General features: G+C 62.1%; 2 protein-coding genes across 4 annotated transcripts in view; one reads left to right on the top strand and one right to left on the bottom strand.

Annotated features, from left to right (window-relative positions):
* Positions 1 to 27,650, bottom strand: part of NUDT1 (nudix hydrolase 1) — a 1,171,653-nt gene that overhangs the window by 828,751 nt on the left and 315,252 nt on the right. The gene's annotated exons all lie outside the window — the stretch shown is intronic.
* Positions 379 to 26,954, top strand: MICALL2 (MICAL like 2). Of its 3 annotated transcripts, none has more exons than XM_050784195.1 (17): positions 379 to 696; positions 9,873 to 9,921; positions 11,414 to 11,555; positions 12,432 to 12,622; positions 13,760 to 13,875; positions 14,722 to 15,504; positions 17,762 to 18,054; positions 19,719 to 19,812; positions 20,322 to 20,482; positions 21,208 to 21,363; positions 21,850 to 21,914; positions 21,989 to 22,112; positions 22,229 to 22,319; positions 22,769 to 22,842; positions 24,438 to 24,552; positions 26,305 to 26,346; positions 26,730 to 26,954. In XM_050784195.1, the coding sequence occupies exons 1-17, from the start codon at positions 554 to 556 to the stop codon at positions 26,935 to 26,937; spliced, it is 2,847 nt and encodes a 948-aa protein (XP_050640152.1). In that variant the 5' UTR covers positions 379 to 553; the 3' UTR covers positions 26,938 to 26,954. The 3 variants fall into 3 exon arrangements, with proteins under 3 accessions (XP_050640152.1, XP_050640154.1, XP_050640153.1); XM_050784197.1 differs by having other exon boundaries at positions 437 to 696; positions 26,305 to 26,351; XM_050784196.1 differs by having other exon boundaries at positions 483 to 696; positions 13,766 to 13,875.

Genomic DNA, 27,650 nt, shown 5'->3' with positions numbered 1-27,650 from the left:
CGGGACCTGCCCAGGGCGGGAGCCTGTGCCGGGGTCGGGCGGCGTGGGGACGGGGCCTATCAGGAGGCAAAACCTGGAGGCTGGGGGCGAGGCCTGTCAGGAGTCGGGGCCTGCCTGGAGCGGGAGCCTGTGTCGAGGCCAGAAGGCGTGGGGACGGGGCCCATCAGGAGGCAGTACCCGGCGGCTGGGGACGGGGCCTGTCGGGAGGCAGGGCCTGGCCGGTGGGGGCGGGGCCTGCTGGGAGGTGAGGCCTGCCTGGGCGGGAGCCAATGCCGGGGCCGGGAGGTGTAAGGACGGGGCCTATGAGGAGGCAGGATTTGGCGGCTGGGGGCGGGGCCTATCAGGAGGCGGGGCCGGCGGTGGCGGGGCCGGGCTCGGCTTCTCTCGGGACCCGGCGCTTGTCGCCCTCAGTCCGGCTCAGCTCGGGGTGGGCGCCGCGGGTCTGGCGGTGCGGTAGCGGCCCCAGCGTCTGTCTCACCGGGCGGGCGGGCGCGGTACAGCCGCGGGAAGGTGTCGGAGGGCGGTTCCGCCGAGCGGCGGGCGAGCCGCTCACATGGCGGCCATCAGGGCGCTGCAGCAGTGGTGCCGGCAGCAGTGCGAGGGCTACCGCGACGTGAACATCTGCAACATGACCACGTCGTTCCGCGACGGCCTGGCCTTCTGCGCCATCCTGCACCGCCACCGGCCCGACCTCATGTGAGTCCGACCCGGCGCCCTTTGACCCCTCTGCTGTTCGGCTGCGCGACGACACGGGCGGGGAAACCGAGGCCCGGGCGGCTGGGGATGGGGAGCCGAGGCATGGGACTGGGCGGAAATGGGCACTGCAGGCACAGCCCACCGTGCGCCCCCCAAGGCTGTCTCTAGTGGCCTGTGTGCCCGGACAGCGAATGCAGCTGGGTTCCCCCGCCCGCCAGCTGAGTCAGCCGTGACTCAGGGCGGCTCCTGGGCCCTGGCTTCAGTCCAGTCCCCCTCTGTGTCCCTGGGAAAGGCGGGCAGAGCTGCCTCTCTGGGCCCTCTGAGGCCCTCATTGCCCTGAGGTCTGGCCACCAGATGGGGTCCCTGGGATACCCCTCGTGTGGGCACTGCCCCTCCCCCATCCTGTTCAGGCCCCTGGGGGGATGCAGCCAGGGCCACTGTGGGGGAGCGGCCAGTGCAGGGCAGGAAGCCCCCAGACCCCTGGTGCTGCTGCCGGCTGGGCCTCTGAGGCCCCGGGTGATAGGGCCGGAGATGGAGAACAGCCCCCATCTCTGGGAGCAGCAGGAGGTGGCAGGGGATGAGGACTAGGCTGTCTCCCCCCAGGAGGGTCTTGGTGTGTGTAGCTGGGCAGCTGGCCCTGCCCGTTGCTGCATCTTGGCTCGAGCCTGGATCTGCTCTGTCGGTTGCTCACTCAGCAAACGCTCTTTGGCCGAATGACTGGGACCAGGCTATCTGGGACAGAGATCTGTGCATTGGGGCAGGGGGACAGAGGCTCAGGAAGGGGGGCCCTCAAAGGCCACCTGCAGCTCAGGCACCTTCTGGGCAAAGCATTCTCCTGGGTGTGTTTTTGGTGGGAAGGTCTCAGGGTTGGGAGGAGCCACAGGCAGCACCTGGGGATGCTGGCCTCTGTCAGGCCCCAGCTGTGCAGACCAGAGAACCGAAACTAAGAGGAGGGATCCTTGCTCAGGTCACACAGCCCCAGCCTGTTGTGCAGATCTGGTGCTCCTCATCTGTGCCCTGGACACTGTCCCACCGGTCCCACTCTGCAGGAAGCTGGGGTCTTGAGCAACAGCCTCAACCCCTGCCCTGAGGTTGTGACATGCATTTGTGGAGCTGTCGGAGGCCTCCACGTGGCATTTGGGCAGCAGCCGCTCTCCCTCGTCAGGAACGTGCCTCTGTTGCCCTTGCAGGCAGAAGATGCTGGGCACAGGGTACGTGCTTCCACATGGAAAGCCTGACGCTGAGCTTAGGAGAGGGCCAGGGACCCAGAGACTGGGAGAAACCTGGAATGGGGAGGAAGGCAGGCAAGACCCCACCCCCGGGGATTCAGGGTCCTGGGTGAGGCTGGCTGGTGGCTGAACCCAGGCATCCAAGCCGGGGCCAGCCTGAAGAGCCTTCAGGGCGGGGAGAGCTGTTGCTGCTGGCTGCTGACCACCAGCTTCATGGATCACTGGTGTCGCCGGAGATTTGGGGCCCTCTGGTCCTGGGGAGCTTCTCTCCACTCCCTGCCGGCTCAGGTGTGCCTGAATGCCATGCCCAGGGGTGAGCACAGGTGCACATGTGTGTGCATGTACTGGCACAGTGGGCGCTGTATATTTCCTTAGTGCACTGACAGTTATTGAGCGCCTGCTGTGTACCCAGCATGAGTCCTGTACCTGTTCCCCTCAGCCTCCAGATGCAGGGAGCAATGTTCTGGTCACAGAGACAGACAGGGAACAGGTAAATGAATAAAAGCTCAGGGTGGCTACAGAGAGTGCAGAGGCCAGAACAGGAAGGAGGCAGGAGAGAGAGGAGGCCCTCTGCCCCCAGCTCCAGCAGGTGTGGAGTTGCCCAAGCTGTGGCTGACTTGGTTCTTATCCGTCTGTCCCCACTGGACTGTCAGCTGCAGAGGCTCAGGGCTCTATTTTGTTCACTGCTGCATCCCCAGTGCCTGGAGCTGGGCTCAGAAGATACCAGCACATGGTTGGAGCTCTGCAGATAAGGGCCTTTCAGTTGGGGCTCAGTAGGTATGATAGGAGCTTAGTAGGTGCCCATGTACAGGACAGAGGAGAAGGCCATGTGCCCTTGGAGGCAGAGATCAGAGAGATGCAGCCAAAAGCCAAGGGTGTCCTGGGCTGGGGTGGAAGAGACAGGAAAGATCTTCCCCGAGAGCCCCCTTAGGCAGCAAGGCCCAGCCCACACCTTGACGTCGGAGTCCGGCCTCCAGAGCCGTGAGAGAACAAATTCCTGGTGTGTTTTTGTTTTTTGTTTTTTTTTTTGAGACGGAGTCTTGCTCTCACCCAGGCTGGAATGCAGTGGCGCGATCTCGGCTCACTGCAAGCTCCGCCTCCCGGGTTCACGCCATTCTCCTGCTTCAGCCTCCCGAGTAGCTGGGACTACAGGTGCCCACCACCACGCCCGGCTAATTTTTTGTATTTTTAGTAGAGACGGGGTTTCACCGTGTTAGCCAGGATGGTCTCGATCTCCTGACCTCGTGATCCGCCCGCCTCGGCCTCCCAAAGTGCTGGGATGACAGGCGTGAGCCACCGTGCCCGGCAATTCCTGGTGTTTTAAGCCCCGGAGTTTGTGGAAATTTGTTACAGCAGCAGGAGGAAGCTAGTATAGGCTTCCACAGGTGTTGGGGTGTGGGGGCCTCTGCAGACCCTGGCTGATGGAAAATCAGGAGTGTCATGGGGGTTGGGTGTGCACCAGGGTGTGGGGACACGCACTCGTACAGGTGCCTGAGCCCTTTGCTTTTATTCCAGAGTTGGAGCCTCGCGCTGTCGCCCAGGCTGGAGTGTGGTGGCACCATCCTAGCTCACTGCATCCTTGAACACCTGGACTTAAGCCATCCTCCCACCTCAGCCTCCGAGTAGCTGGGACCATGCCTGGCTAATTTTCTTATTTTTAATTTAATTTTATTTTATCTATTTGTTTATTTGAGATGGAGTCTCGCTCTGTAGCCCAGGTTGGAGTGCAGTGGTGCGATCTCAGCTCACAGCAACCTCTGCCTCCCAGGTTCAAGCTATCCTCCTGCCTCAGCCTCCCAAGTAGCTGGGGTTACAGGGGTGCACCACCACACCCGGCCGATTTTCGTATTTTTTGTAGAGACAGGGTTTTGTCATGTTGGCCAGGCTGGTGTCGAATTCCTGACCTCAAGTGATCCACTTGCCCGCCTCAGCCTCCCAAAGTGCTGGGATTGTGGGCGTGAGCCACTGTGTCTGGCCTATGTCTGGCTACTTTCACTCAGCATATTGTTTCTTTTTTATTGAGATGGGGTCTGGCTATATTGCCCAGGCTGGTCTTGAACTCCTGGCCTCAAGTGATCCTCCTGCCTCAGTCTCCCAAAGTGCTGGGATTACAGGCGTGAGCCCCCACGCCTGGCCCCTGGCTCTTTGGACATGCCTGCTGTACCTTCATCACCCCCATCCTGTGCCCTCAGCCTCTGCTCCCTGCCGTGCCTCTGGGTGAGGTGGTGGCTGGGGTGGGGGTCTCCTCATGCAGCCCTCGGCTGTCCCCCCTGTCCCCAATAGTCTTCAGGAAGGGAGGAAACACATGTGAAGGACAGGCACAGAGCGGCTGTCCTCTCAAGGCAGCGCTGAAGTCAGACTCTGTGTGAGGCCCCGCCCTTGCCACCTCATTCCCCTCCTTTTCCAGTGAAGACCCTTTGATAGCAGAAGGGTGGACGTCCTGTCTCTGTGTCTCTAGCTCTGCCACCAGGAAGGCCTTCCCTTTGTCTGGCCTTAGTCCTTCCTGCTGCACACAGAGTGTGCTTCCGCTTGGCCCTCAGGGGACAGCAGCTGTGAAGGAACCAGCTCGGGCGCCAGGCCAGCCAGGTGGGGCACCCGGGCTCCTGGTTCTGCCTCTGCCTCACTGACCCCGGATGGAGGGGGCGGGGATCCGGGCGTTCCTGTGTACCACGTCCTGGATCCTTGAGCCATGTGTGACCACACTGGGGAGCCCCACAGGCACACAGCGGTGTCCGAATCTCCGCTTTACAGCCAGGAAACAGGATCGCCCAGCCACGCCCACCAGGAGGTGGCAGGGTGGATGGGTCCTCTGCCTGGTCAGCCTGCCTGTGCCCACCTGCCCCGTCTCACCTGCGGCTGTGGGTTCTCTGCAGCCAGGCCTCAGGGCACCTGCCCCCAGGTGCTGTTTCCATACTGGTGCCACAGGGCAGCCGGGCAGCCAGGTGAGCTCAGAAACCACCCAGAACAAACAGCCCCACCTCCTGCCTCGCCTCCCTCAGCCAGTCAGCCTGTCGGGGCTGGAGCGGCTCAGCCATGGGCTGGCTGCTTTCACTCCTGGGCCCAAGCAGGTCTCCAGGCACAGCCCTTGAGCAGATGGGGCAGTGGGTACAGCGTGTCTGGGCTGGGAGGGAGTGGGGCTGGAGAGAGGGCAGGCGTGCGTGGCGCAGGAAGCCGTCCAGCGGGTAGAACGTTGCTGGCCGCCTTCTTGGGGGTCGTGGCTGGGGGCATTTGTCGGATCTGTGGCCAGGTCTGGGGAGGGTGTTGTGAAGTTGGGTCTCTGCTGCACCCTCAGTTCCAGGGCAGGGTCCCTTGAACTCTCTCCTGGTCCCTGCAGCTCTGGAGGCCAGCTCAGGGCTGGGCCAGGAAGTAGGGGTGGCTGGGGCGGCCACTGTGCGGTGCATGGAGCCCTCCGGCAGTGACTCCCGAGGGTGGTGGGGCTCCCCGAGACACCACTATTGTTGGGGGCTAGGGGAGAGACTCACGCAGAGGCCCCCACTCAGAAGCTCCCAGGCAGTGCCCTCGCTTCCTGGGCTGGAGCTGAGGGTGGGCTGACCTCCCCTCCCACGCGGGGCTGGGTCAGCAGGAAGCTGCTTGTGGACAGAGGCCTTCTGTTCCTGCCCCAGGGCCTGTAGCCAGACCTCTGCGGCCGCCTCTGGCCGGAACCCTCCAGGACAGGCGCCGGAGGGGGCTGCCTGTCCGCTTACTGCAGGGGGACTGCCCAGGGCCCCACACTTTCCTTCCAGAGGCCCAGTGTGCAAGGTGGGGGCTCTGTGGCCTCCCCCGCCCCAGTTATCACCGTCCCCTGCTCACTCCCTCCTCTCCTGAGCTCTGCCTGGCCATGTCCTCACTGTCTCTGAGGTTTGCTCCTTGCCCAAGTCACCTCTCTGCTGTCCTGACTGTGCCGTCTGGTCCCTGTCTCTCTTGGGCCTCCCTCCACCATCTCGCTGGGCTCTTCGTCTCTGTCTCCAGCTCTTGCTGTCCGTCCGCCTGCCTCTCCCCACTCCCTCTGCTCCCTTCTCAGTGCTGGATGTGCCTCGGCTGGTGTTCCTTCCCTTCCAAGTCGTGCACCCCCCCGACCCGCCCTCCCCACTCCATGGCCGAATCTTGTTCCAGGAAATAAACAGTGTGATGTCGGCCACCCAGGAATTTGGAGGGGGGTATACATTCCCAAGAGCCCCCAGAGGCGCCGGGGCAGAGGCCGGCTGGACTGCACAGGCTGAAGTTGATGTCTGTGGGTCAGTTAGAGGGGTGGTGGGGGCAGGCGTGGCCGGGCAGGGGCACGCATGGCGGAGAGTTGCCCAGGGCAAATCTTGTGACCGACACAGACTCGGCAAATTCATTCATTCAGCCAGTGTTGAAAGAATAAGTGACTACCACAGAAATCTCACCAAGCACAGAACAAATGCATCACAAGCATTTATAGGGCACCGACTGTGTGCCTGGCCCCAAGGTGCGTGTCTTGGAGCCGGGCCATGGCATACCTGATTTTAATTCTGAGGCTTCAAATAAGAGATTAAACCCCAGAGGGTGCCATGTCTCGGGCCATCAACCTGCAGGTTTGCAGCAGTAGCTGGGGCTGTGTCCCAGTTCCGGCCGTCTCACCATGGGCAGCTGGTCACCTGCGGAGTGGGGGGAAGCTGATGCATTTTTGTCCGGCAAGGCCAGGGGTGTCCGCCTGCTCAAGCTGCCCTCATGAGGTCCCCCAAACGGGCGGCTTCAACAACAGAAAGTGTCCTCCCGCAGTTCTGCAGGCCAACGTCCCAGATGGAGGTGTGGGCAGGGCTGGGCCCTCCTGGGGGTGGGAGGGAGGACGTGCCTGGCCTCTCTCCTTGGCTGTGGGGTGGCTGTCTTTGCCCTGTGCCTTCACCTCCTCTTCCCTGTCAGTGTGTGTCTGCATCCATCTTTCCCTTTTATGAGGACACCAGTCACGGGGCCAGGGCTCCCCGCTAAGAACGCTGTTTGAATTCTCTGATCTCCAAAGGAGACAAAATGAATTCTCTCACCTCCAGAAAGACCCTGTCTCCAAATGAGGTCACGTGGGGGGAGTTGGAGGTTAGGACTCCAGGGCGTCATTTTCTCGGGCGGGCTCCTGGAGACACGAGTGGGGTCTGCACCTGGCGATATCTCGGTGGGCTTGCCAGGCGGTTCTGGTTGCGATTTCTGCCAGCATCGGGCCTCTGAGCTCAGCTGCTCAGGGATCCCGGGGGTGTGAGCTCCGCGAGGCAAGGTGCTTCTAGGGAGGGCCTGGCCGGTGCATCGGGCAGAGTGCGGGAAAAGCTGTTCTGTGCCAGGAGCGTGGAGCCATGGTCTGGAGGCTGGAGGGCTGGCCCTGGGGAAAGAGCTTGGGGCGGGACAGGTGGTGGCTGTGGGACTGGCCAGGGTGGTGCAGCCCAGTTGAAGAGGCCTCAAACGCCTGGGATGCAGCTTGAACCTCGTCCTGAGGCCGTGGTACTTGAACTAGCAGCCCAGACCTGTGCACTGTGTGGGCACTGGCCCTGATGTGTCCAGAGGGCCTGGGGTGCCCCAATCTGCCTGGAGCTCTGAGAGCTTGACTATGGGTCTGAGGGAGAGAAGGCCCTACTAGGAAACCCACTGGACAGAGCCGCTGCCGGCCCCTGGGGTGGACAGAAGCAAATGCGGGAGGTAGACGGCCTCCTCCTCCTCCTGCTTGTTTAGAGAAAAAACAGAACTTGTGACACTGCCCTGCTGGCCGCCAATGACATGGCCCTTCTGGTCATCGGGGCATTCTTTCCGGGGACACGGCCGCTTTGGTCGGCGATGCTGGGGAAGGTCTGCAGCAGAGCTTGAGCTTTCAAAGGGCTGGGGATGGGAAGAGAGGGAGGGAGAGCCAGCTCCTAAGCTCTGGGGGCTGAGGCTGAGGCCCAGCATGGCTGCAGAGTCCCTGAGCATAGACAGCCACCCACGTGCCCTTGAGTCACACCCTATCTGGGGACAAGCCCAGGCAGACAGAGGCATCGGCCCAGGCCCGAGGAGACGGAAACCCCTTTCCCTGCCACTGAGCCCAGGGAGGGGGCTCCTCGTCATCCGTCCAGCCGGGGAGGAGTCCGCGCCCCCTCTTGTCCTGTGTGCAGAAGCTCTGCCTGTGCAGACGGGTGGTCCTGCCATCTGAAACCTGTTACCTGGGAGGTGGTCCAAGCTGGAAACGGTGGAGGGTTCTCAGGGAGCCCAGCAGAGGACTGATGGACGGCAGGGCTGGAGGCGGACGGGACAGGGGTTTCCTAAGGAGGGAGGTGGGCAACGTGCAGCCCCCATCCCGCTCCCCCCACCCCACCGCATGGCAGCTGCCTGACCTCAGTTTCCCCATCTGTGAAATGGGTAAAATGGGCTCACTGTCCAGGCCTCGGAGCGTTCTTATGGGGATCAGGGCCGGGCAAGGGCTGTGCAGGCCTCGTGGCCACAGGGGTCTCAGTCCCCACTTCTCCGTTTGAGACCTGCCCAGCCTTCCTGTTTGCTGCAGCCACGGCCATCAGATTCACCACCAGGAGCTGCGGTTGTCCTCTCAGACAGGGAGACTGAGGCCCTGAGACTGAGGCTTGCTGGGGTCAGACATGCAGGCCGGGGTGAGGCAGGACATAGCTTGTAGCCCCAGCTCCCTCTGTGGGGCCAGGAAGCTTCTAGAACAGTCCAGTTCACGCTGACGTGGCAGCAGCTGCTGTCCAGGACCCCACAGGCAGCAATGTGGACAGACAGGTCATGATCACTGTATTTTTGTTTTTCCAAGACGAGGTCTCACTGTGTTATCCAGGCTGATCTCGAATTCCTGGGCTCAAGCGATCCTTCTGCCTTGGCCTCCTGCGTAGCCGGGACTACAGGCATGAGCCATTGCACCCGGCTTCCAGATCACGATTTAACCAGCCCTCCCTTCCGGAAGCCGCAGCCCGTGCTGGGAGCTTGGCGGGTTTTGTCGGAGGGCCTAGGGCTGAGCTGTGGCCTCCTGTGTGGGATCTCGGTATGTTTTCTGCCCAGAGCACCCTCCCAAGGTGCCCATGAGGAGTCCCAGGACCAGCTGGAGGCCACATGGGGCTGTCCTCTTGGTGTCCCCAGGAGAGCCTTGCTGTCCGGGCCGGCTGGGGACCTCACCTCAGGAACTCCCTGGGACGCTTGCATCCCTGTGGTCTAGTGTGTGAGTTGGGGGTGAGGCTGGGCCCTTGCTGAGCACCCAGGAAGGCCACTTCATCACCCAAAGAGAGAACCATGTAACCTCCGTGGCCTTGGCGGCTGTCTCCCCGCTGTGTGACCTGGGGCAGGTCCCCGAGCCGCTGTCTCTGTGAGATGTGGTCATAACCGGTGTCTGCTCCACACGTCGGGTGTGAGCCTTAGGTTGGTATTTGTGAAGCGCTGAGAAGGGCACCGAAGGGTGAACAGCAGTGAGCCTTCTGACAACAGAAGTGATGATGGCTGGGGCGAGGTGGATCCGGGGCCTGTCCTGCCCTCAGGGACAGCGTGGCTGGCCCTCTCTGCGTGTGGCACCATCCCCTGCCCCGGGAGCCTCTCTCGTCCGTTCCCTGTGGTCCTCCGGGGACATCAGGCCTCTGCGACCCACCTGGTCACCGAGCATTGTGATGGGAGGAGTCCCCTCCGAGCTGAGCTGTGCTGGACCACCCTGGGCTGGTGACCTCGCCTCCCGGGCCTGCTTCCTGCCACCTCTGACTGTGCAGGAGCCCTGGTGAGGGGCGGCGTGTCCAGGGCCCAGGAGGTGAAGCTGGGGCCGTCTGTTGCCGTACCAGGTCCCAGCAGCATCACTGTGGCCAGAGCAGGGCCGGGAGCCCTGGCCTCTGCCCACCTGTGTTCCTGTGCCACCTCATTCCTTCACAGCCCTGCTCCTGGCCTCAGTTTTCCTATTTGGGCAAGATGGCCTCCGAGGCCCTCCAGCCCCTCCCTTCGTGGACTCTGAGCTGCTTTGGACACCGTGTTTTTATCTTCCAGAAACTTCAGTGCTCTCAAGAAGGAAAACATTTATGAAAACAATAAACTGGTGAGTGGCCCCCGCACCAGCCCCTTCCTCCTTCCCCGCCCCGCCTCACAGCGGGCTTAGCCGGCCCGCCAAGCCCCACCCACGTCCGAGGGACCGAGGGACCCCCCAGGCCCTGCGTCTGCCTCGGGAGTCCTGCCTGGGAAGCGGGGGCTCTCTGACTGGCCCTGCAGCGTGTCCTGGGCTGGGTGACCCTAGCGTTCTAGAAATAGCCTCTTATCTTGGCGTCCAGGGCATACTTGTCCCCACTTTTCCTCAGTTGGGGAGCAAGGTGGCAGGAGGTGGCTGGGTACCCTACTTCACTGCAGGGGGCTCAGCCCAGTCTGCCCAGGCAGAGCAAGGGTCTGGGGATAGCTGTGGGGGACTGTGGATGGGTTCTAGTGGGCCAGCTGCCACTCCCTCCGCATGGGACCCGCCTCCCGGCCCTGCCAGGATTCCAGTCCTGCCCTGCCCTCCTCAGCTTCCAGGCCCTTCCCTGTGTGCAGCCTCAGTTTCCCTGCTGCAGAATAAGCTCCATGCTCCCTCGTGGGCAGAGGCACCAGCAGACTCACCATCCGCCCTGTAGGCATGTCCTGTGCTGTGCCAGGCAGGCCCCGGCCACGTCCCTGCCCCTGGAGCTGGCCTTCAGCAGGGCCAGCGGTCAGCACTGAAGACACGGTCAGACCTGCCCGGCCAGCACAGGGACAGTTTGAATTTAAGCTTTAACTTAATTAAAATGAACTAAAATGACACGTTCACGGTGAAACCTGGTCTCTACTGAAATTACAAAAGTTAGCCGGGCGTGGTGGCAGGCGCCTGTAATCACAGCTATTCAGGAGGCTGAGGCAGGAGAATCGCCTGAACCCGGAAGGTGGAGGTTGCAGTGAGGTGAGGCTGTGCTCCAGCCTGGACGACAGAGTGAGACTCTGTCTCCAAAAAAATAATAATAAATAACAATAAATAAACAAGTCCAGTTTCTCAGGTGTGCCGGCCACACTTCCCATACTCGCAGGAATGGTCCTGGCCAGTGGCTGCTGGGCTGGACAGCACGGGGGATCGTGTCCCTGTCTCAACCTCCAGCAGCCCCCACCTGTTACCTGGGAGCCCTGGGCACGGCCGCTTTTCTGTCCTTCTGGCCCTGGGGAGGGCTCGGCAGTCTGTGGGTGTCAGCCCTGCTCCTGGGGGGAGCTGTTCCAACCAAGACCGGATAAGTCTGGGTTGGGTGGGGCTCGGGATTCTCCTGGTGAGGGGCAGGATCCCCCGAGGTTTCACCCGGGCAGGGCCTCGAGCGCCCACAGGCCTGGCGACCTCAGTCCTGTGCAGATGGGACCGTGACCCCCACCGCACCGATGGGTAAACTGAGGCGGGGAGGCCACACGCACGGAGCCCGGCTCCAGCCTCAAACCCATGCCTCTTTGGGCTCCAAGACTGTATCTTTGAGTCGAGGTGAGCTGGGGCCTGGAGGAGGAGGAGGGGGCTCCCAGCTGCCCTGCTGACCCCCTCCCACTTCCCGCAGGCCTTCCGCGTGGCCGAGGAGCACCTGGGCATCCCGGCCTTGCTGGACGCCGAGGACATGGTGGCCCTGAAGGTGCCTGACCGGCTGAGTATCCTGACCTACGTGTCCCAGTATTACAACTACTTCCATGGCCGCTCCCCCAGTGAGTCCCTGCTGCGCCTGCCGAGCCAGACAGGACCAGGCCCCCACCCCTGGCCCGGCTCCCAGGCCTGTGGACCTTTTGGGGTCCATGCCCAGCCCCCCAAGAATGGCTCCTGGCATGGGCACCGGGGCTGTGCACTGGCTGTGAAGCAGCGAGAGGCCTTGCCGGGCGCCCCCCATCCCAACCCCAGCCCCATGCAAAGCCCCAGGCTGTGTGTTCACCAAAAGGGACAGGGGCCCTCGTCCTGCTGCAGGTGATCCCCAGGCCCTGACGCACGCAGGCACCTGCCCAGAGCAGGCTGAGCTGCCCCTGTTGCTTCCCCGAGGGGCAGGTGTACCAGCAGCTCCTGCTGCCCTGCCCCTCGCTGGGCCTGTTTGCCCATCTGAACCCCTGAGCTTCTGTGCCCACTGGGGCAGCTCCTGGGCCTGCCTTCATCTGTCCTGAGTTTGGACCCTATGGAAGCCAGGCTGGCCTGGCAGGGTGGGGCCCCCAGAGAGAACTCGGCAGGGGAGGGACAGGCCCCGCCTTTGTGTGTGCAGAGCTCAGCTCCCCACCCCCCACCCCCACATTCCTCTTCTAGGGTTTAGAAATCCCCGGAACCATTCTGGGCACAGGGCCTGCCTTGCCTGCTGGAGAAACAGAAAAGTCCCTTTTCCCTGACCCCAGCTGGGGCTCTGAGTGGGGAGGGAAGGAGTGGGGACCTACTCGGGGCTGTGCCAGAAAAATGTGCCCTCAGGGCTACCTCTCCCCAGCCCTGGGCCCCGAGGTCTCCCCCAGGCACCAAGGCCTGTGCCGGGCACTGGGACCTCTGGAGGGACCTAGACCCTTTCAGAGCCAGGCCTGGGACCCTCCCAACCCCTGCTTGTTTCCTGCCAGTTGGGGGCATGGCAGGCGTGAAGAGGGCCTCGGAGGACTCTGAGGAGGAGCCGTCTGAGAAGAAGGCTCCAGTCCAGCCAGCCACGCTGCCGTCGCCTACCCCCACCCGGAAGCCTCCACTATCTCCAGCCCAGACAAACCCTGTGGTCCAGAGGAGGAATGGGGGTGCAGAGGGTCCACCCCCCAAGACTGTAAGCTCCCAGCCTGCCCTCCCCCTGGTTCCCTGGGTTTTCCACCTGCGGGTGCAGAGGGGGCTTGTGGGACTACGTGCAGCCCCTAAGCCACGGGACCCGGAGGGGGTGTGGCCTCTAAGTCATGGGACCCGGAAGGGGGTACAGCCCCTAAGCCACGAGACCCGGGCGGGGATGCGGCTCCCCCAGTCCAGGACTCAGTCTTAGCAAGAGCCACCAGGACCGGCTCTCCAGGGCTCCGTCAAGCCAGGGGTTGTGATCCCACTTTGTACAGATGGGTAAACTGAGTCCCAGGGAGGACACAAAGGTGGGACAGAGCTTGAACCTGGATGGGCCCAGGACGCCTCCCTCCTGGGGAGAGAAGGGTTGCTGGGCTATGCCCTGTACCCAAGACCGGCTCTGCAGTAAACCCAGGCACCCCCACTTCTCATATGTGGAGTTGGGGTGGAAGGTGGTAGGCGAATAGCTGGTGGTTGGCACCCCCTGCTCCCCCTGGACTGCCACTCCAGGCTCCCAGGATGATGGGAATTGGATGGGATCCATGCCCCTTGATGGGGCAGGAGGCCTGGAATCTGTCTCTTGGCCCCCACCCTGACTGAAGGACCACTAGCATCAGGTCCCAGCTCCCTCCCCAGGGCTGGGCTAGAGTCCCTGGACTGGGGCTGCTTCCCGCCTGGGTGTGACCGCACCCTGCTGGCGGCTCCTCTCCCGGCCAGTTCTCCATCTATAAGATGGGCTCTTCCAGGCCAGGCGCAGTGGCTCACACCTGTAATCCCAGCACTTTGGGAGGCTGAGATGGGCGGATCACGAGGTCAGGAGATCGAGACCATCCTGGCTAACTCGGTGAAACCCCATCTCTACTAAAAAATACAAAAAACTAGCCAGGTGTGGCAGTGGGCGCCTGTAGTCCCAGCTACTTGGGAGGCTGAGGCAGGAGAATGGCAGGAACCCGGGAGGCGGAGCTTGCAGTGAGCTGAGATCGCGCCACTGCACTCCAGCCTGGGCGACAGAGTGAGACTCTGTCTCAAAAAAAAAAAAAAAAAAAAAAAGATGGGCTCTTCTGGCCGCCTGTGGGCTGCCACCAGGAGGGAGGGCTGGGTGGACGGCCACTTTGAGAGGTGCTGGCATCCTCCCCAGGGCCAGGTGTCATCGGGCAGCTCGGTCAGCAGCATCTGCGGGATCTGCGGTAAGCACGTGCACCTGGTACAGCGGCACCTGGCCGACGGGAGACTCTACCACCGCAGCTGCTTCAGGTGGGGCCGCTGTCCACCCACGTGCCTGAGTATGCACCTCCCCTCCCAGAACCCTCCCACAGCTCCCACTGCCTCCCACCCAGCCGCATCCTTCTCCTCCTCTTCCTCCCCCTCTTCCCCCCTCCTTCTCCCCCTCCCCCCTCCTCCCCCTTTTCCCTCCTCCTCCTTTTCTTCCTCCTCCCCTTCCTCCCCCCCGCTTCCTCCTCACTCTTCTCTCCTTACTGCTCTCCTTCCTCACCCTCTTCCCCACCCCGGGCTCTGTTGCTGAGAGCCCAAGATGCTCTGCTGTTCCCAGACACCCAGGGCCTGAGGCCCCTCACTAAGCCCCAGTATCCTCCAGTGCCCCTGTCAAGATGCCCTCCCGAGTGTCCTTCCACACACACTGCCTCGGTCTCCCTCCTGTGCCTCAGCCCATCCCACTGGGGTGTTTTACTCAGTGGCCATCCCCAGCCCCTCCCTGCCACCGGATGGGGGCTCTTAAGGATGAGCTGTTCCCCCTCCTTCTGTCCCCAGCTCTGCAAGGCTGGGGTGGGTCAGTCCCCCCAGTTCCATCCCCCAGTCTGTGGGGCCGGGGTGAGTCGGCCCCGAAGCAGGGCCTGGGGTGGCCTGTGGGTGCGTGTCTGCTGACATGCGTGAGTACTCTCTGGGGTCTGCACCCCAAACAAGGATTTTGGTGGGGTCTGTGACTCAAGGGGTTAGGGACCCTGAGAAGAGGCATTTGTTGAATGAATCGGCGACCTCGAGAGTGGACACGGGAGTCCGAAATGCCTGCTCTGGGAGCACATGGTGAATGCATGGCGGGGCGGGCGGTGCTGAGCTGGGGCTCCTGTGCCTTTCCTCCCCCAGGTGCAAGCAGTGCTCCTGCACGCTGCACTCGGGGGCCTACAGGGCCACCGGAGAGCCGGGCGCCTTCGTCTGCACCAGTCACCTCCCTGCGACTACCTCTGCAAGCCCCAAGTTGCCCGGTCTGGTCCCCCAACGGCCAGGGGCCATGGCTGTGAATTCCAGGACCCCCTGTTCCCCGCAGAAGGCCCAGGAGGCGAACAAGCCCAAGGCCAGACCGTCGGCCTGGGAGCCTGCTGCGGGCAACTCGCCTGCCAGGGCTTCCGTTCCGACCACACCCAACCCTCCAGCCACCAGCGCTGCGTCCGTCCGTGTGAGGAGCCCAGCCAGGCCCTCTGAGAGCTGCGCGGCCCCCACTCCCCTGGAGGGGAAAGTCCGCCCTCGTGTGACCAACAGCTCCCCGATGGGCTGGTCGTCAGCTGCCCAGCGCACAGCAGCGGCCGCCTCCCATCCCCCTGTGCCCCCGAGTGCCCCAGACCCTCGCCCGGCCACATCCCAGGGCGGGGGAGCTCCCCGAGTGGCAGCTCCTCAAACCACGGTCAGTTCAAGCTCCACGTCTGCAGCCACCGTGGACCCCCCAGCCTGGACCCCATCTGCCTCCAGGACCCAGCAGGCCCGGAATAAGTTTTTCCAAACATCAGCGGTGCCCCCCGGCACCAGCCCTGCTGGCAGGGGTCCTGCGTCGTCACTTGCTCCTTCCAGGGACAGCAGCAAGGAGCAGGCACGGAACTTCCTCAGGCAGGCCCTCTCGGCGCTGGAAGAGGCTGGCGCTCCGACGCCTGGCAGGTGAGTGGCGTGGGGACCGGGGGTGCGGCCTCTATGCACCAGGTGAGTGGCGTGGGGGGTGTGGCCTCTATGCACCAGCCAGAGGGACCCCAGGAGGCCAGAGGGCTTGGGGGCGCTGCCCCTCCCTGGCTGCGCGGTCCTGGGGACTGAACCTCCCCCGCCTGTTTCCTCCTCTGGGGAATGGGGAGGAGGAGCCAGGACGGCAGTACCTGTGGTCAGGATGGTGGGAGCTGGGTCCTTACGGAAAACCTGGTGTCTATCTGTGTTCGAGGGCATCATCGGTGAGGTGGCGCTGCTGCTCCAGGGCTCACGGTGCCGCACTCCCTTGGATCACAAGGGCCCTACGCCCATTTCACAGATGCAGGGACAGGTTGCGAGCAGGACCCACACTGGCTAGGCTGAGCGTCACCTTGTCTGAGTCCAGCCGGGCCCTGACCTTCCATGCCTGGGCCCCGCGCCTGCCCGTGCCTGGACCCTGGGCAGATGATGTGGACGGGTAGAGGGGGGCGCTGCATCAGTTTCCAAAGACCCCCTCCCTGGGCAGCTTACGCAGCAGAAATCCATTCCCTCACAGTTCCGCAGGCCAGAAGTCCGACCTCGAGGCGTGGGAAGGGCCGCGCACCCTCCAGGGCACTAGGGGTGGACCTGTCCTTGTCTCTTCCAGCTCCCAACGGCTCTGAGCATTCTTGGCTTGTGGCCGCCTCCCTCCAGTCTCTGCCTCCGTCTCCACGTGGCCTTCTCTCTGTCTGTCTTCTCCTCTTCTGTCTCTCCTAAGGACACTGGTCGTTGGACTAGGGTCCACCCTAACCCAGCGTGGGTGCATCTTAACATGATTACAGCTGCCAAGATGGTTTACAGATAAGGTCACACTCTGAGCTTCCCAGGGGACGTGAATTTTAGGGGTCACCATTCAACCAAGTACAGTCACTTAACGAGTGAGGACACTTGTCGTGGTCTGGCTGGCAACGCTGTTTGCTGCCCCGTATTGGGTGGTGCAGGCGTCCCCTGCTCAGAGCTGCCTCCTGCCCCCTCACTGGGCAGCAGGGGGTGCCCAGAGCCTCCAGGGTGGCCACAGGCAGGAGAAGAGCGAGTTCGCTCTGCTCCTCCTGGCACTGGCGGGTGTCCAGGGCATCCTAGGGACTGAGGATGAGTGTGGGGGGCTCCAGGGAGTGCTTCCTAGGTGGGGGGTAGGGGGCACGTGTGGCTGGGGAGGAGCCCAGCTCTGGTCAGCCCAGGTCTGGTCACCCCTGAGCCCGGTGTCGGGGGAAAGGGGGGAAGGAACCTGGTTGTCGAGCGGGGTGGGGACATGGAGGCACTGGCTCGGGGATGGGGAGGCACCTGGTGCCCCCACCTCAGCTTTGGCAGCCTCACTTCCGGCATGTGCCCGAGGGGAAGCAGGAAGGCACGGAGGCCTCATGTCTGGCCCTGTGTCTGTGTGTCTGGCCGGGCTGGAGAGACTGTGTCACATAGGACTGAACCTGGCAGCCCAGGCCGGCCCAGGCTCTGACAAAGCCTCAGATGCTTCCAGCCTGGGTGTGTGATGTGTTTCGGGGGCGGATGTTTTAATCTCAGCCAACACTGGATTTCACGGGAGAGTAGAATCAGCCACCGCATATGCTCATGCCAGAAACAGGTGTCTGTGGCCCGTCCCTTGCCAGGGTGGTCCATCCTGCTGCCAGAGGCTGGGCATTGGAAGCAAACTGCAGGGAGGCAGAGGGGTGGCCTGGCGCAATGGTCGGGGAGGCAGAGGGGTGGCCTGGGGTGATGGTGGGAGGTGGAGGGGTGGCCTGGGGTGATGGTGGGAGGTGGAGGGGTGGCCTGGGGTGATGGTTGGGAAGGCGGAGGGGTGGCCTGGGGTGATGGTGGGAGGTAGAGGGTGGCCTGGGGTGATGGTGGGAGGTGGAGGGTGGCCTGGGGTGGTGGTAGGAGGTGGAGGGTGGCCTGGGGTGATGGTGGGACGTGGAGGGTGGCCTGGGGTGATGCTGGGAGGTGGAGGGTGGCCTGGGGTGGTGGTAGGAGGTGGAGGGTGGCCTGGGGTGATGGTGGGAGGTGGAGGGTGGCCTGGGGTGATGGTGGGAGGTGGAGGGTGGCCTGGGGTGATGGTGGGAGGTGGAGGGTGGCCTGAGGTGATGGTGGGACTCTGTCCAGAGGGTGGGCATTGGGAGCAAGCTGCTGGGGAGGCGGAGGAGCAGCCTCGGGTAATGGCGGGAGGGCGCCTGGATCCAGCTGTGCCTGATACATGCTCTTTTACTTACAGGCCCTCCCCAGCCACTGCCCCTGTTCCCAGTTCTCAGCCCAAAACTGAAACACCACAAGCAAGTCCCTTAGCCAAGCCATTACAGCCCACGTCTCCCCAGGCTTTTGGCATCCCTTCAAGGACGGACCCGCCAGCCCCCCTGAGCACGAGCAGCACCTCTCAGGCATCCGTGTCGCCCCCGGCAGGCAGGAGGAGCTTGGCCGGACCCTCGGGGGTCGGCAGGGTGGGTGCTGGCTCCAGGCCAAAGCCAGAGGCGCCGACGGCAAAGGGTAAAAGCACCACCTTAACGCAGGGTGAGTAAGGGGCTGGGACGCAGGAGGCCATGGGGGCCTGCAGCTCTGGGACTCTGCCCTGGCCAGTTTCACCATCACCCCTGCCTGCCTTCCTCTCCGTCTCCGTCTCCGTCTCTGTCCTCCATGACACCTGCTCACAGCCTCCTGGGGTCCTGGCACTCTCTCTGTGCGGTGGCTGCAAACGTCCTCAGGGCTATGCTGTCCGCCGGCGCTGTTGCCCAGCCCACCCCACCCCATCCGCACCCCCTGCAGATGCCTGCAGCCCATCCCTGCAGCATCCCGCTCAGCTCAGTCTGGCAGTGACACCTGGCGGCTCACAGTGGCCTGGCTTTGCTGTGGTCAGGCCTCCTGTTCTCCGCTGGTGTTTTGCAGTTTCTGCCTGTTACTTTGTTTGACAACATTGCATTGTTGCTGTGGCACTGTGTCGCCACGTACTGGAGATGGCGCCCTGTGCCCCATACCTCCCAGTGGTGTCCCAGTGACAGCACCCTGTGCCCCTTCCGCCCCCCAGGTTGTGTCCAGGTGACAATGCCCTATGCCCTCTCTGCTCCCCCGGCTGGTGTCCTGATGACAGCACCCTGTGCCCCGTCCCTCACCCCCCCCGCTGGTGTCCCAGTGATGGTGCCCTGTGCCGTGTCCCCCACGGCTGGTGTCCTGATGATAGCACCCTGTGCCCCATCCCCCACCCCCCTGCTGATGTCCCAGTGATGGTGCCCTGTGCCCCGTCCCCCCAGATGGTGTTCTGGTGACGATGCCCTGTGTCCTGAGGGCTCTGGTGCCTCCTGGGCTGGGAGCTCTTCCTGGGGCCTCCCTGGACCACACAGTCCTATTTTATGGGCTCACATGTTTTTGGGAACAGGGAGCTAGGTTTTTTCTAGGCACCTGGGGGTAGCCCACCAGGGGTTAGCCCCCTGCGTGGACATGGCCAGGTTGGGCAGGATGTGGGTGTAGGGCTTGTGAGGCCAACCCTGTGCCAGCCGGGAGGCCCGGGGCACGGGGATGGCCAGGCTACCCAGCGAGCTGTTGGCTGTGCCGGGACAGACCCCAGGCTCCCGGCAGTCCTGCTTTGATGCATGGCTCTGTCTCCCCACCTGGGGGCAGCCGAGGTCCCCCTCCCCACTTTACCATGGGAGACTGGCCGTCCCTGCCATCTGGGGGTGCCTAGTAAAAAGCTAGAGGTTCCCGCGGCTTTATCGAGCTGGGCTGAGAACACACTGGGCTGCAAAGGGTTTTTCCAGATCCTTCCCTTCAACTGAGTTCTCATGGTTAAAGCCACACCCTGAGCCCTGCTGAACAGGACCCAGGAGCCAAGAAAGCCTACAGACGAGCAGCCGCGGTTCAGGTGTTCCCCTTGCACAGGCGGACAGAGGATCAGAGTCCATGGGGCTCACCCTGCCATGTCCCCACCCATTTGGCAGAAGGGGAAGTTGAGGCCCAGAGGCAGGGAGAGACTCCGCCAGGGACACAGCACGGGAGACCCAGCTGGGAGCCCCTTCCCCTGACCCCCTGCGTGGTGCTCCTGATGCCCACAGGCCAGCTGGCTGTGGGGGTGTCTGAGGGTGGAGTGGCTGTGGGAAGATGGCAGGGGGAGGCACAGCCCTCCCTGCAGACACCCCATTCCCAGCACTCCCTCCTTATACCCAGACCCCTTGCCTCCCACCCAGACAGGAGCGCCAGCCCCCAGGAAGGCCAGGAGGATGGGCCGGCAGGATGGAGAGCGAATCTGAAGCCCGTGGACAGGAGAAGCCCAGCTGAGAGGTTAGGGATGGGTGGGGCTGGCCCAGGGCCTGGTACACCATAGGTGCTTAATAAATGCAGTGAGTATGTAATCGACCGATTGACACGCCCATCCAGGGATGGACGCACCTCCCTGTGAGTAGCAGAGGCCAAGTCACCCCACCTGAGGGACATGGGGGCCGCTCTCCCTGGTTTGGGGACAGTGTTCCTGTGTGCCTCACCTGGGCACGGCAGCCCCCGTGTGGGTTCACGCACCACGCCTGCAGCTGGGGTGGAGTCTCTCCGTGTGTGGGTCCCGTGGGGGCCCAGAGCTCACACCTGGAGTCTGGTTCGCACCACAGCAGGTAGTGGTGCACACACCTGTGTCTGTGGGAGGGTCCCAGCAGGTGTAGTCGGTGGGCTGGGATGTGGTATTTGCTCAGAAGGCCACCTGCTCCCTCGAGCTGCTCTACACATGGCCTGGGAGCCCCTCCAGGTGGGCCAGGCCTGGGGCTGGTAGCTCGGGTTCCGACCTCATGCCTTCTGCCCAGGACTCTGAAGCCCAAGGAACCACGGGCCCTGGCAGAGCTGAGGGCGGGGGAGACCCCCGGGAAGGTCTCAGGCAGCTTTGCGGGGAGTGTCCACATCACCCTGACCCCCGTGAGACCTGAGAGGACGCCGCGCCCAGCCAGCCCAGGACCCAGCCTCCCAGGTACTGCTGGACGGGACCCAGGGGCCCCCAGGTGCCTAGCTGGCCATCCCCCTTGGGTGGGGCCCCGGGACTGGACCTGTAGTGCCACCTCCTGGGGTGTGTGGGAAGGGGCTGTGGTCAGCCAGAGGTGCTGGTGGTCCTGGGCAGGCTTGTGTGCATGTGTGTGCAACTGTGTTCGTGTGATGCATGTGTCTGTGTTCATGTGTGTGATGCATGTGTCCGTGCGTGCACCTGTGTTGATGTGTGATGCATGTGTGTATGTGTGATGATGTGCACGTCTGTTCATGTGTGTGATGCATGTGTCAGTGTGTGCACCTGTGTTGTGTGTGATGCATGTGTGATGCATGTGCATGTCTGTTCATGTGTGTGATGCATGTGTGTTCGTGTGTGCACCCATGTTCATGTGTGTGATGCATGTGTGTGCACACATCTCTCTGTGTATTCCCAGCACTCACAGGTGCCCTAGATCCATATCCAGCTCTCGTGCCACTTCCTGTGTGACCCTGAGCAGCCAGCATCCCCCTGGGTTAGCCCCCTGGGGAGACATGGCTAGGTTGGGCAGGACGTGGGTGTAGGCCTTGTGATGCCAACCCTGTGCCAGTCGGGAGGCCCAGGGCACAGGGATGACTGGGCTACCCAGCAAGCTGTTGGCTGTGCCGGGACAGACCCCAGGCTCCCAGTGGCCCTGCTCTGACACGTGGCTCTGTCTCCCCACCTGGGGGCAGCCAGGTCCCCCTCCCCACCCCGCCGCAGGAGACTGGCCATCCCTGCCAGCCTTGACGTTTCTGACAACTGGCTTCGTCCGGAGCCCCCTGAACAGGAAGCCCGAGCGCAGAGCTGGAAGGAGGAGGAGAAGAAACCTCACCTTCAGGGCAAACCAGGTCAGCCCCAGAGACGCTACTGCTGTTTGGAGTGTAGGTGAAGGGAGCCTTCCTCTGAGGAGGTAATGCCTGCTGGGGCTTTGGAGGATGCATAGGAGCTCACAGGGCCTAGAATGGAGGGATAGCCTGGAGGAAGGACCCAACCCTGTGTCCTAGGCCCTCCCTCGTGAATAGAGACCCCAGCTGTCTCAGAGTGCCTTGTCACAGACTCCTGATGATCATGGAATGTCTGCTCCTGGCAGCTTGAGGGACTGGGGTGGTTGGGTGTTGCTGACCCGGAGGAGGGCAGGGTGCAGGGTGGGGCCGGGCCTGGAGGCCACTCAGATGTCGGTGGGGCTGGGGCAGGGCAGCCCAGTGGGCATGCGGGTCATTAGGGAGGCAGGGCTGAGGCCAGCTGTGCTGAGGTCAGGACCCTTCCAAGCTGTGTCCTGGTCGCTTAGGGCCTGGTGGCCGAGGTCCCGGAGGCTCACCCTGCCCCTTTTCCAGGGAGACCCTTGTCCCCGGCCAATGTCCCTGCTCCACCTGGCGAGACGGTGACCTCCCCAGTCAGGGTGAGTAGCAGTGGGGAGCCGGAGCCGGGCAGGGGCCCAGCCCTCCGGCATCCTCACCGCCCCTCCATCCCCAGCTGCACCCCGACTACCTCTCCCCGGAGGAGATACAGAGGCAGCTGCAGGACATCGAGAGGCGGCTGGATGCCCTGGAGCTCCGCGGTGTGGAGCTGGAGAAGCGGCTGCGGGCAGCCGAGGGAGGTGAGCGCTTCGGCCTGGTCCTGGGCCAGCCCGACTCCCACAGACACCCTCAGTCCTGGGGCTAGGGGCCGTGAACCCTGGTGGGCCCCCCTGCCCCAGCTGGCTCCTCTCCCCAGATGATGCTGAGGACGGCCTCATGGTGGACTGGTTCTGGCTTATTCACGAGAAGCAGCTTCTGCTGAGACAGGAGTCAGAGCTGATGTACAAGTGAGAGCCCAGCCGCGTGCCCCTCCTCGAAGGCCAGGACCTCGTTGCAGGCTGGGCAGGCCAGGCCGGGGACAGGAGCGCAGAGTCAGGCCTCAGATGCGTGTCTCTGCAGCAGGTCCAGGCCCTTGTTGCTGTCTGGGTGGGCCAGGTGGGGGACGGGCGGTGAGTCAGGCCTCAGACGCGTGTCTGTGTGGCAGGTCCAGGCCCTTGTGCAGGCTGGGTGGGCCAGGTGGGGGACAGAAGCGGCAGAGTCAGGCCTCAGATGCGTGTCTTTGTGGCAGGTCCAGGCCCTTGCACAGGCTGGGTGGGTCAGGTGGGGGACAGGAGCGGCAGAGTCAGGCCTCAGATGCGTGTCTATGTGGCAGGTCCAGGCCCTCATTGTGGGCTGGGCGGGCCAGGCAGGGGACGGGGCGGCAGAGTCAGGCCTCAGACGCATGTCTGTGCTGCAGGTCCAAGGACCAGCGTCTGGAGGAGCAGCAGCTGGACATCGAGGGCGAACTGCGCCGGCTCATGGCCAAGCCTGGTGCGTCCCCCGTGCGCCAGCCAAAAGCCAAGGGGCCCCACCCCAGCCAGGGATGCCGCGGAGCCCAGAGTGCCTGGGGGCCGTGGTGAGACCTTCCCTGGAGCCAGGCGGGCCTGCATTCGAGTTTCAGCCCTCCCACCTGCTGGCTGTGTGTCCTCAGCCAAGGCACTTAACCTTGCTGTGCTTGGGTTTCAGCCCTTGCACAGTGAGAATGCTCGCAGTACCCACCTCACACGGCTGTTGTGAGGATTAAACACATCAATTCACTTAAGATATTTAGTGTAGCAACAGTCAGGGTGAGCCGTGGGCATTTGTCTTGTGATGCCCGGTGCCCTGGCTGAGGGCGCAGGCCATGGCCATCCGCCTCTGTCCTTTCCTTGCTGTGTGGCGGGGACAACAATGCCCTGGGCCTCAGTGTCCGTATCTCTGTAGCGGGTGGTGTTTCTGCAAGATGACGGGGAAGGGTCCCAACACTCGGGCTCTGACATGGCGGTTCCTTTCTTCACTCACTCATTCACTCATTCATTCACTCTTTCACTCATTCATTCACTCTTTCACTCATTCATTCACTCTTTCACTCATTCATTCACTCTTTCACTCATTCATTCACTCTTTCACTCATTCATTCACTCTTTCACTCATTCATTCACTCTTTCACTCATTCATTCACTCTTTCACTCATTCATTCACTCACTGATTCATTCACTCATTCATTCACTCATTCACTCATTCATTCACTCATTCACTCATTCATTCATCCGTTCATTCACTCACTCATCCGTTCATTCACTCACTCATCCGTTCATTCACTCACTCATCCGTTCATTCACTCATCTGTTCATTCACTCCTTCACTCATTCATTCACTCATTCACTCATACACTCTTTCATCATTCACTAATTCATTCATTCACTCATTCACTCATTCATTCATTCACTCATTCACTCATTCATTCACTCACTGATTCATTCACTGATTCATTCACTCATTCATTCATCACTCATCTGTTCATTCACTCATCCGTTCATTCACTCACTCATCCGTTCATTCACTCACTCATCTGTTCATTCACTCCTTCACTCATTCATTCACTCATTCACTCATACACTCTTTCATCATTCACTAATTCATTCATTCACTCATTCACTCATTCATTCATTCACTCATTCACTCATTCATTCACTCACTGATTCATTCACTGATTCATTCACTCATTCATTCATCACTCATCTGTTCATTCACTCATCCGTTCATTCACTCCTTCACTCATTCATTCACTCATTCACTCATACACTCATTCATCATTCACTAATTCATTCATTCACTCATTCACTCTCATTCATTCACTCATTCACTCATTCATTCACTCATTCACTTGCTCACTCATTCACTCATTTACTCACTCATACACTCACTCATTCACTCATACACTCATTCATTCATTCACTCATTCATTCTGCTCCAGGTGTCCCCAAGACCACACCTTCCTCCAAAAGAGGAGCCTGGCGCTTGGGTGGCAGGGACATTGTGTCCTGTGGGGTCATGGCAGTGGCAGCGGGGCGGGGGGGCTCCTGCTGACAGAGCCGTCCCTGCAGAGGCTCTGAAGTCCCCACAGGAGCGGCAGCAGGAGCAGGAGCTGCTGGAGCGGTACGTGAGCACCGTGAATGACCGCAGTGATATCGTGGACTCACTGGACGAGGACCGACTCCGGTGAGGGTCAGGCGCCAGGGTCCCCTCCCAGCCAGGCCAGGACTGGTCACCTGGTCCATGCTCCCAGCCCTCAGGGTCAGCCGGCCCTGTAGAACTTTCTGTCCAGGCGGTTATCGTCTGTGCTGACTGGTACAGCAGCCAGGGGCCACATGTGGCCATTGGGAACTTTTCAAAAGTCCTTTTTTTTTTTTTTTTTGATGTGGACTCTTGCTCTGTCCCCCAGGTTGGAGTGTAGTGGTGCGATCTTGACTTACTGCAACCTCCACCTTCCAGGTTCGAATGATTCTCTTGCCTCGGCTTCTCAAGTAGCTGGGATTACAGGCCCACACCACCATGCCCGGCTAATTTTTTTTGTTTTTGGTTTTTTGAGACGGAGTTTCGCTCCTGTTGCCCAGGCTGGAGTATAGTGGTGTGATCTCGGCTCAGTGCAACCTCCATCTGCCGAGTTCAAGCGATTCTCCTGCCTCCGCCTCCCGAGTAGCTGAGGTTATAGGCTCGCACCACCATGCCTGGTTAATTTTTTGTATGGTTTTCACTGTGTTGGCCAGGCTGGTCTCGAACTCCTGACCTCAGGTGATCTGCCTGCCTTGGCCTCCCAAAGTGCTGGAATTACAGGCGTGAGCCACTGTAACTGGCCATAAAGTCTTAGGGTTTTTTTTTGTTTTTGAGAGGAGTCTCACTCTTTTGCCCAGGCTGGAGTGCAGGGCGCAATCTCAGCTAACTGCAAGCTCTGCCTCCCAGGTTCACGCCATTCTCCTGCCACAGCCTCTCGAGTAGCTGGGACTACAAGCGCCCGCCACCACGCCCAGCTAATTTTTTTGTATTTTTAGTAGAGACGGGGTTTCACTGTGTTAGCCAGGATGGTCTCGATCTCCTGACCTCGTGATCCACCTGCCTCAGTCTCCCAAAGTGCTGGGATTACAGGCGTGCGCCACTGCGCCCGGCCAAAGCCTTAGTTTTTAACTTGAACTTCCAAGGCCACATGCGTCTCCTGGCTCCTGCACGGACTGTGTGACCATCCCCGACAGCTTTCCTATCTCATCTCATGAGGTGTCCAGCACATGGCACGCAGGGTCGGCAGCTGAAGTCCACCTCTGTGAGACCTTCTGGGAGCGTGAAGGGGCCTTGGCATGGGTTGGCCCAGGCCTCCTGTCCAGGTCACCTGTGTGGTCGGCCAAGGCCTCCTGTACCAGGTCACCTGTGTGGTTGGCCTGGGCCTCCTGTCCAGGTCACCTGTGTGGTCGGCCGAGGCCTCCTGTCCAGGTCACCTGTGTGATCGGCCCGGGCCTCCTGTACCAAGTCACTTGTGTGGTTGGCCTGGGCCTCCTGTCCAGGTCACTGATGTGGTCGGCCGAGGCCTCCTGTCCAGGTCACCTGTGTGGTCGGCCGAGGCCTCCTGTCCAGGTCACTGGTGTGGTTTTCCCAGGGCCCTCCTGTACCAGGTCACCTGTGTGGTTGACCCAGGCCCTCCTGTCCAGGTCCCTGGTGTGGTCGGCCCGGGCCTTCTGTCCAGGTCACTGTTGAGGGGCTGGCCCTGGAGAGGACAGGGACCTGGCATTGTTGGGAGCAAGGTCTCGACGTGAGGCCTGTCAGCAGGAAGGGGCAGGTGGCATGGGTCCAGGTGGAGCTCGGGGCTGGGGTATGACTGCTGGAGACTCACTGGGGTGAGGCTGGCTGGAGACTGTCCGGTGGCCCCTCCAGAGCACGTTGCTATTGCTGTTGTCACTCACGGCCACCCTGGTCCCGTTTCAGGGAACAAGAGGAGGATCAGATGCTGCGGGACATGATTGAGAAGCTGGGTGACTGGGCCGGGGATGTTGGGGGCTGGGCTGGCTGGCTGGGTGGGCCGGGCCTCCAGCTTGGGGTGGGGGGCAGGTGTCGGGGCCCCCCTCAGCCTTGGTGACAGGACAGGCAGGTTCACCCTGAGGGTGAGAGCTCCCTCCCGCCACTAAGAGAGCCAGGGGCGGCTGGTGACCATGTGGTCATGGTGGGGACCAGCCCTCAGGGCACCCAGTCGGGGCGGGTTCTCACATGGGAGGGCACAGGGCTTCCTGCGGGCTCGGAGGCCCAGGGCGGACTGTGGCCAGTGGAAGGGAAGGATGTTTCTGGCAGGGGGATTTGTGTGGGCTGCGGCCATGTGGCGATGAGCATGACCTCACTGTCCACCTGTGCCCTAGGCCTCCAGAGGAAGAAGTCCAAGTTCCGCTTATCCAAGATCTGGTCACCAAAAAGCAAAAGCAAAAGCAGCACCTCCCAGTAGCGGCCAGTGGGGCCGTGGGCTCGGCCCGGACCCGGCATTCGGACTTGGACTCAGGAAGGGCCTCCTGTCCCTACAAGGGGCATGTGGACAGCAGGGACCTGCGCTACCGTCTGTGGCCTCAATAAAGAAACGGACCACACGGCCCCGGCCTCCTGCGCGTCCTTGTGTTTGCCTCGGTGCCCCTGGGCGGTCCCGCACCTGCCTGGGGTCTCGGCTGCCTCCCAGTTCTGCCTGCAGCATGGACGTGCTCTGTGGCCTCGGGCAGGAGCTGACTGTCTCGGGGCCTGGCCCTCGAAGGTGGACCCTCTCACAGTTTCCTGGCACAGATGAGCTGGTGGGAGCCTCAGAGGAGGCATCAGTGCAGACTGGAGCCTGGGAACTCTTGGGTGCTGCGGTCGCCACGTATCCGTGGCCTGAGAGGTGTGACCTCGGTCTCCCAGGACTAGGGCCTGGCATGGGGGATTGTGAGTGGTGGCCCGTGGTCAGGGAGGCTTCCTGGTGGCTGGGGCAGGACGTGGTGCGCCCCATCCTTTCTGACTCCCACTGAGTGGATGTCATGGGAGGAGCCTTGAGTCAGGAGTGCAGCTTCCCTGCAAGCCTCAGTCTCCCCATCTGTTGGGGAGGGGCCGGCTTCAGCTGCTTGTTGCTGCGCTATTTCAGCTGCTGTGGGAGCCTCTGCAGCGGCCCTGGGGAACCCTCAGCCGTGGCAAAGCACCAGTGCTCTCTACCTGGTGGCTGGTGGGGTCGAGACCCCCACGGGTCCCAGCAGGGCCAGAGCAGGTTCAGAGCCTGGAGCCCCTGCCGTGTGCACATGGGCCCTAGGGAGCTTGTGCTGGGC

The sequence above is a fragment of the Macaca thibetana genome, chromosome 3 (assembly GCF_024542745.1).
Source record: "Macaca thibetana thibetana isolate TM-01 chromosome 3, ASM2454274v1, whole genome shotgun sequence".
Lineage (NCBI taxonomy): Eukaryota > Metazoa > Chordata > Mammalia > Primates > Cercopithecidae > Macaca > Macaca thibetana.
Note: the sequence above shows the minus strand (reverse complement) of the source record. Positions and strands in the feature narration are given on the sequence as shown.

What these genes read in the sequence shown, in the direction of transcription:
- MICALL2 (XM_050784195.1), top strand. Translation starts at nt 554, where the DNA reads ATGGCGGCCATCAGGGCGCTGCAGCAGTGGTGCCGGCAGCAGTGCGAG. An exon ending in CGCCACCGGCCCGACCTCAT is followed by an intron (nt 697 to 9,872) that starts GTGAGTCCGACC and finishes TTTATCTTCCAG; the next exon opens with AAACTTCAGTGCTCTCAAGA. An exon ending in AGGGTCCACCCCCCAAGACT is followed by an intron (nt 12,623 to 13,759) that starts GTAAGCTCCCAG and finishes CATCCTCCCCAG; the next exon opens with GGCCAGGTGTCATCGGGCAG.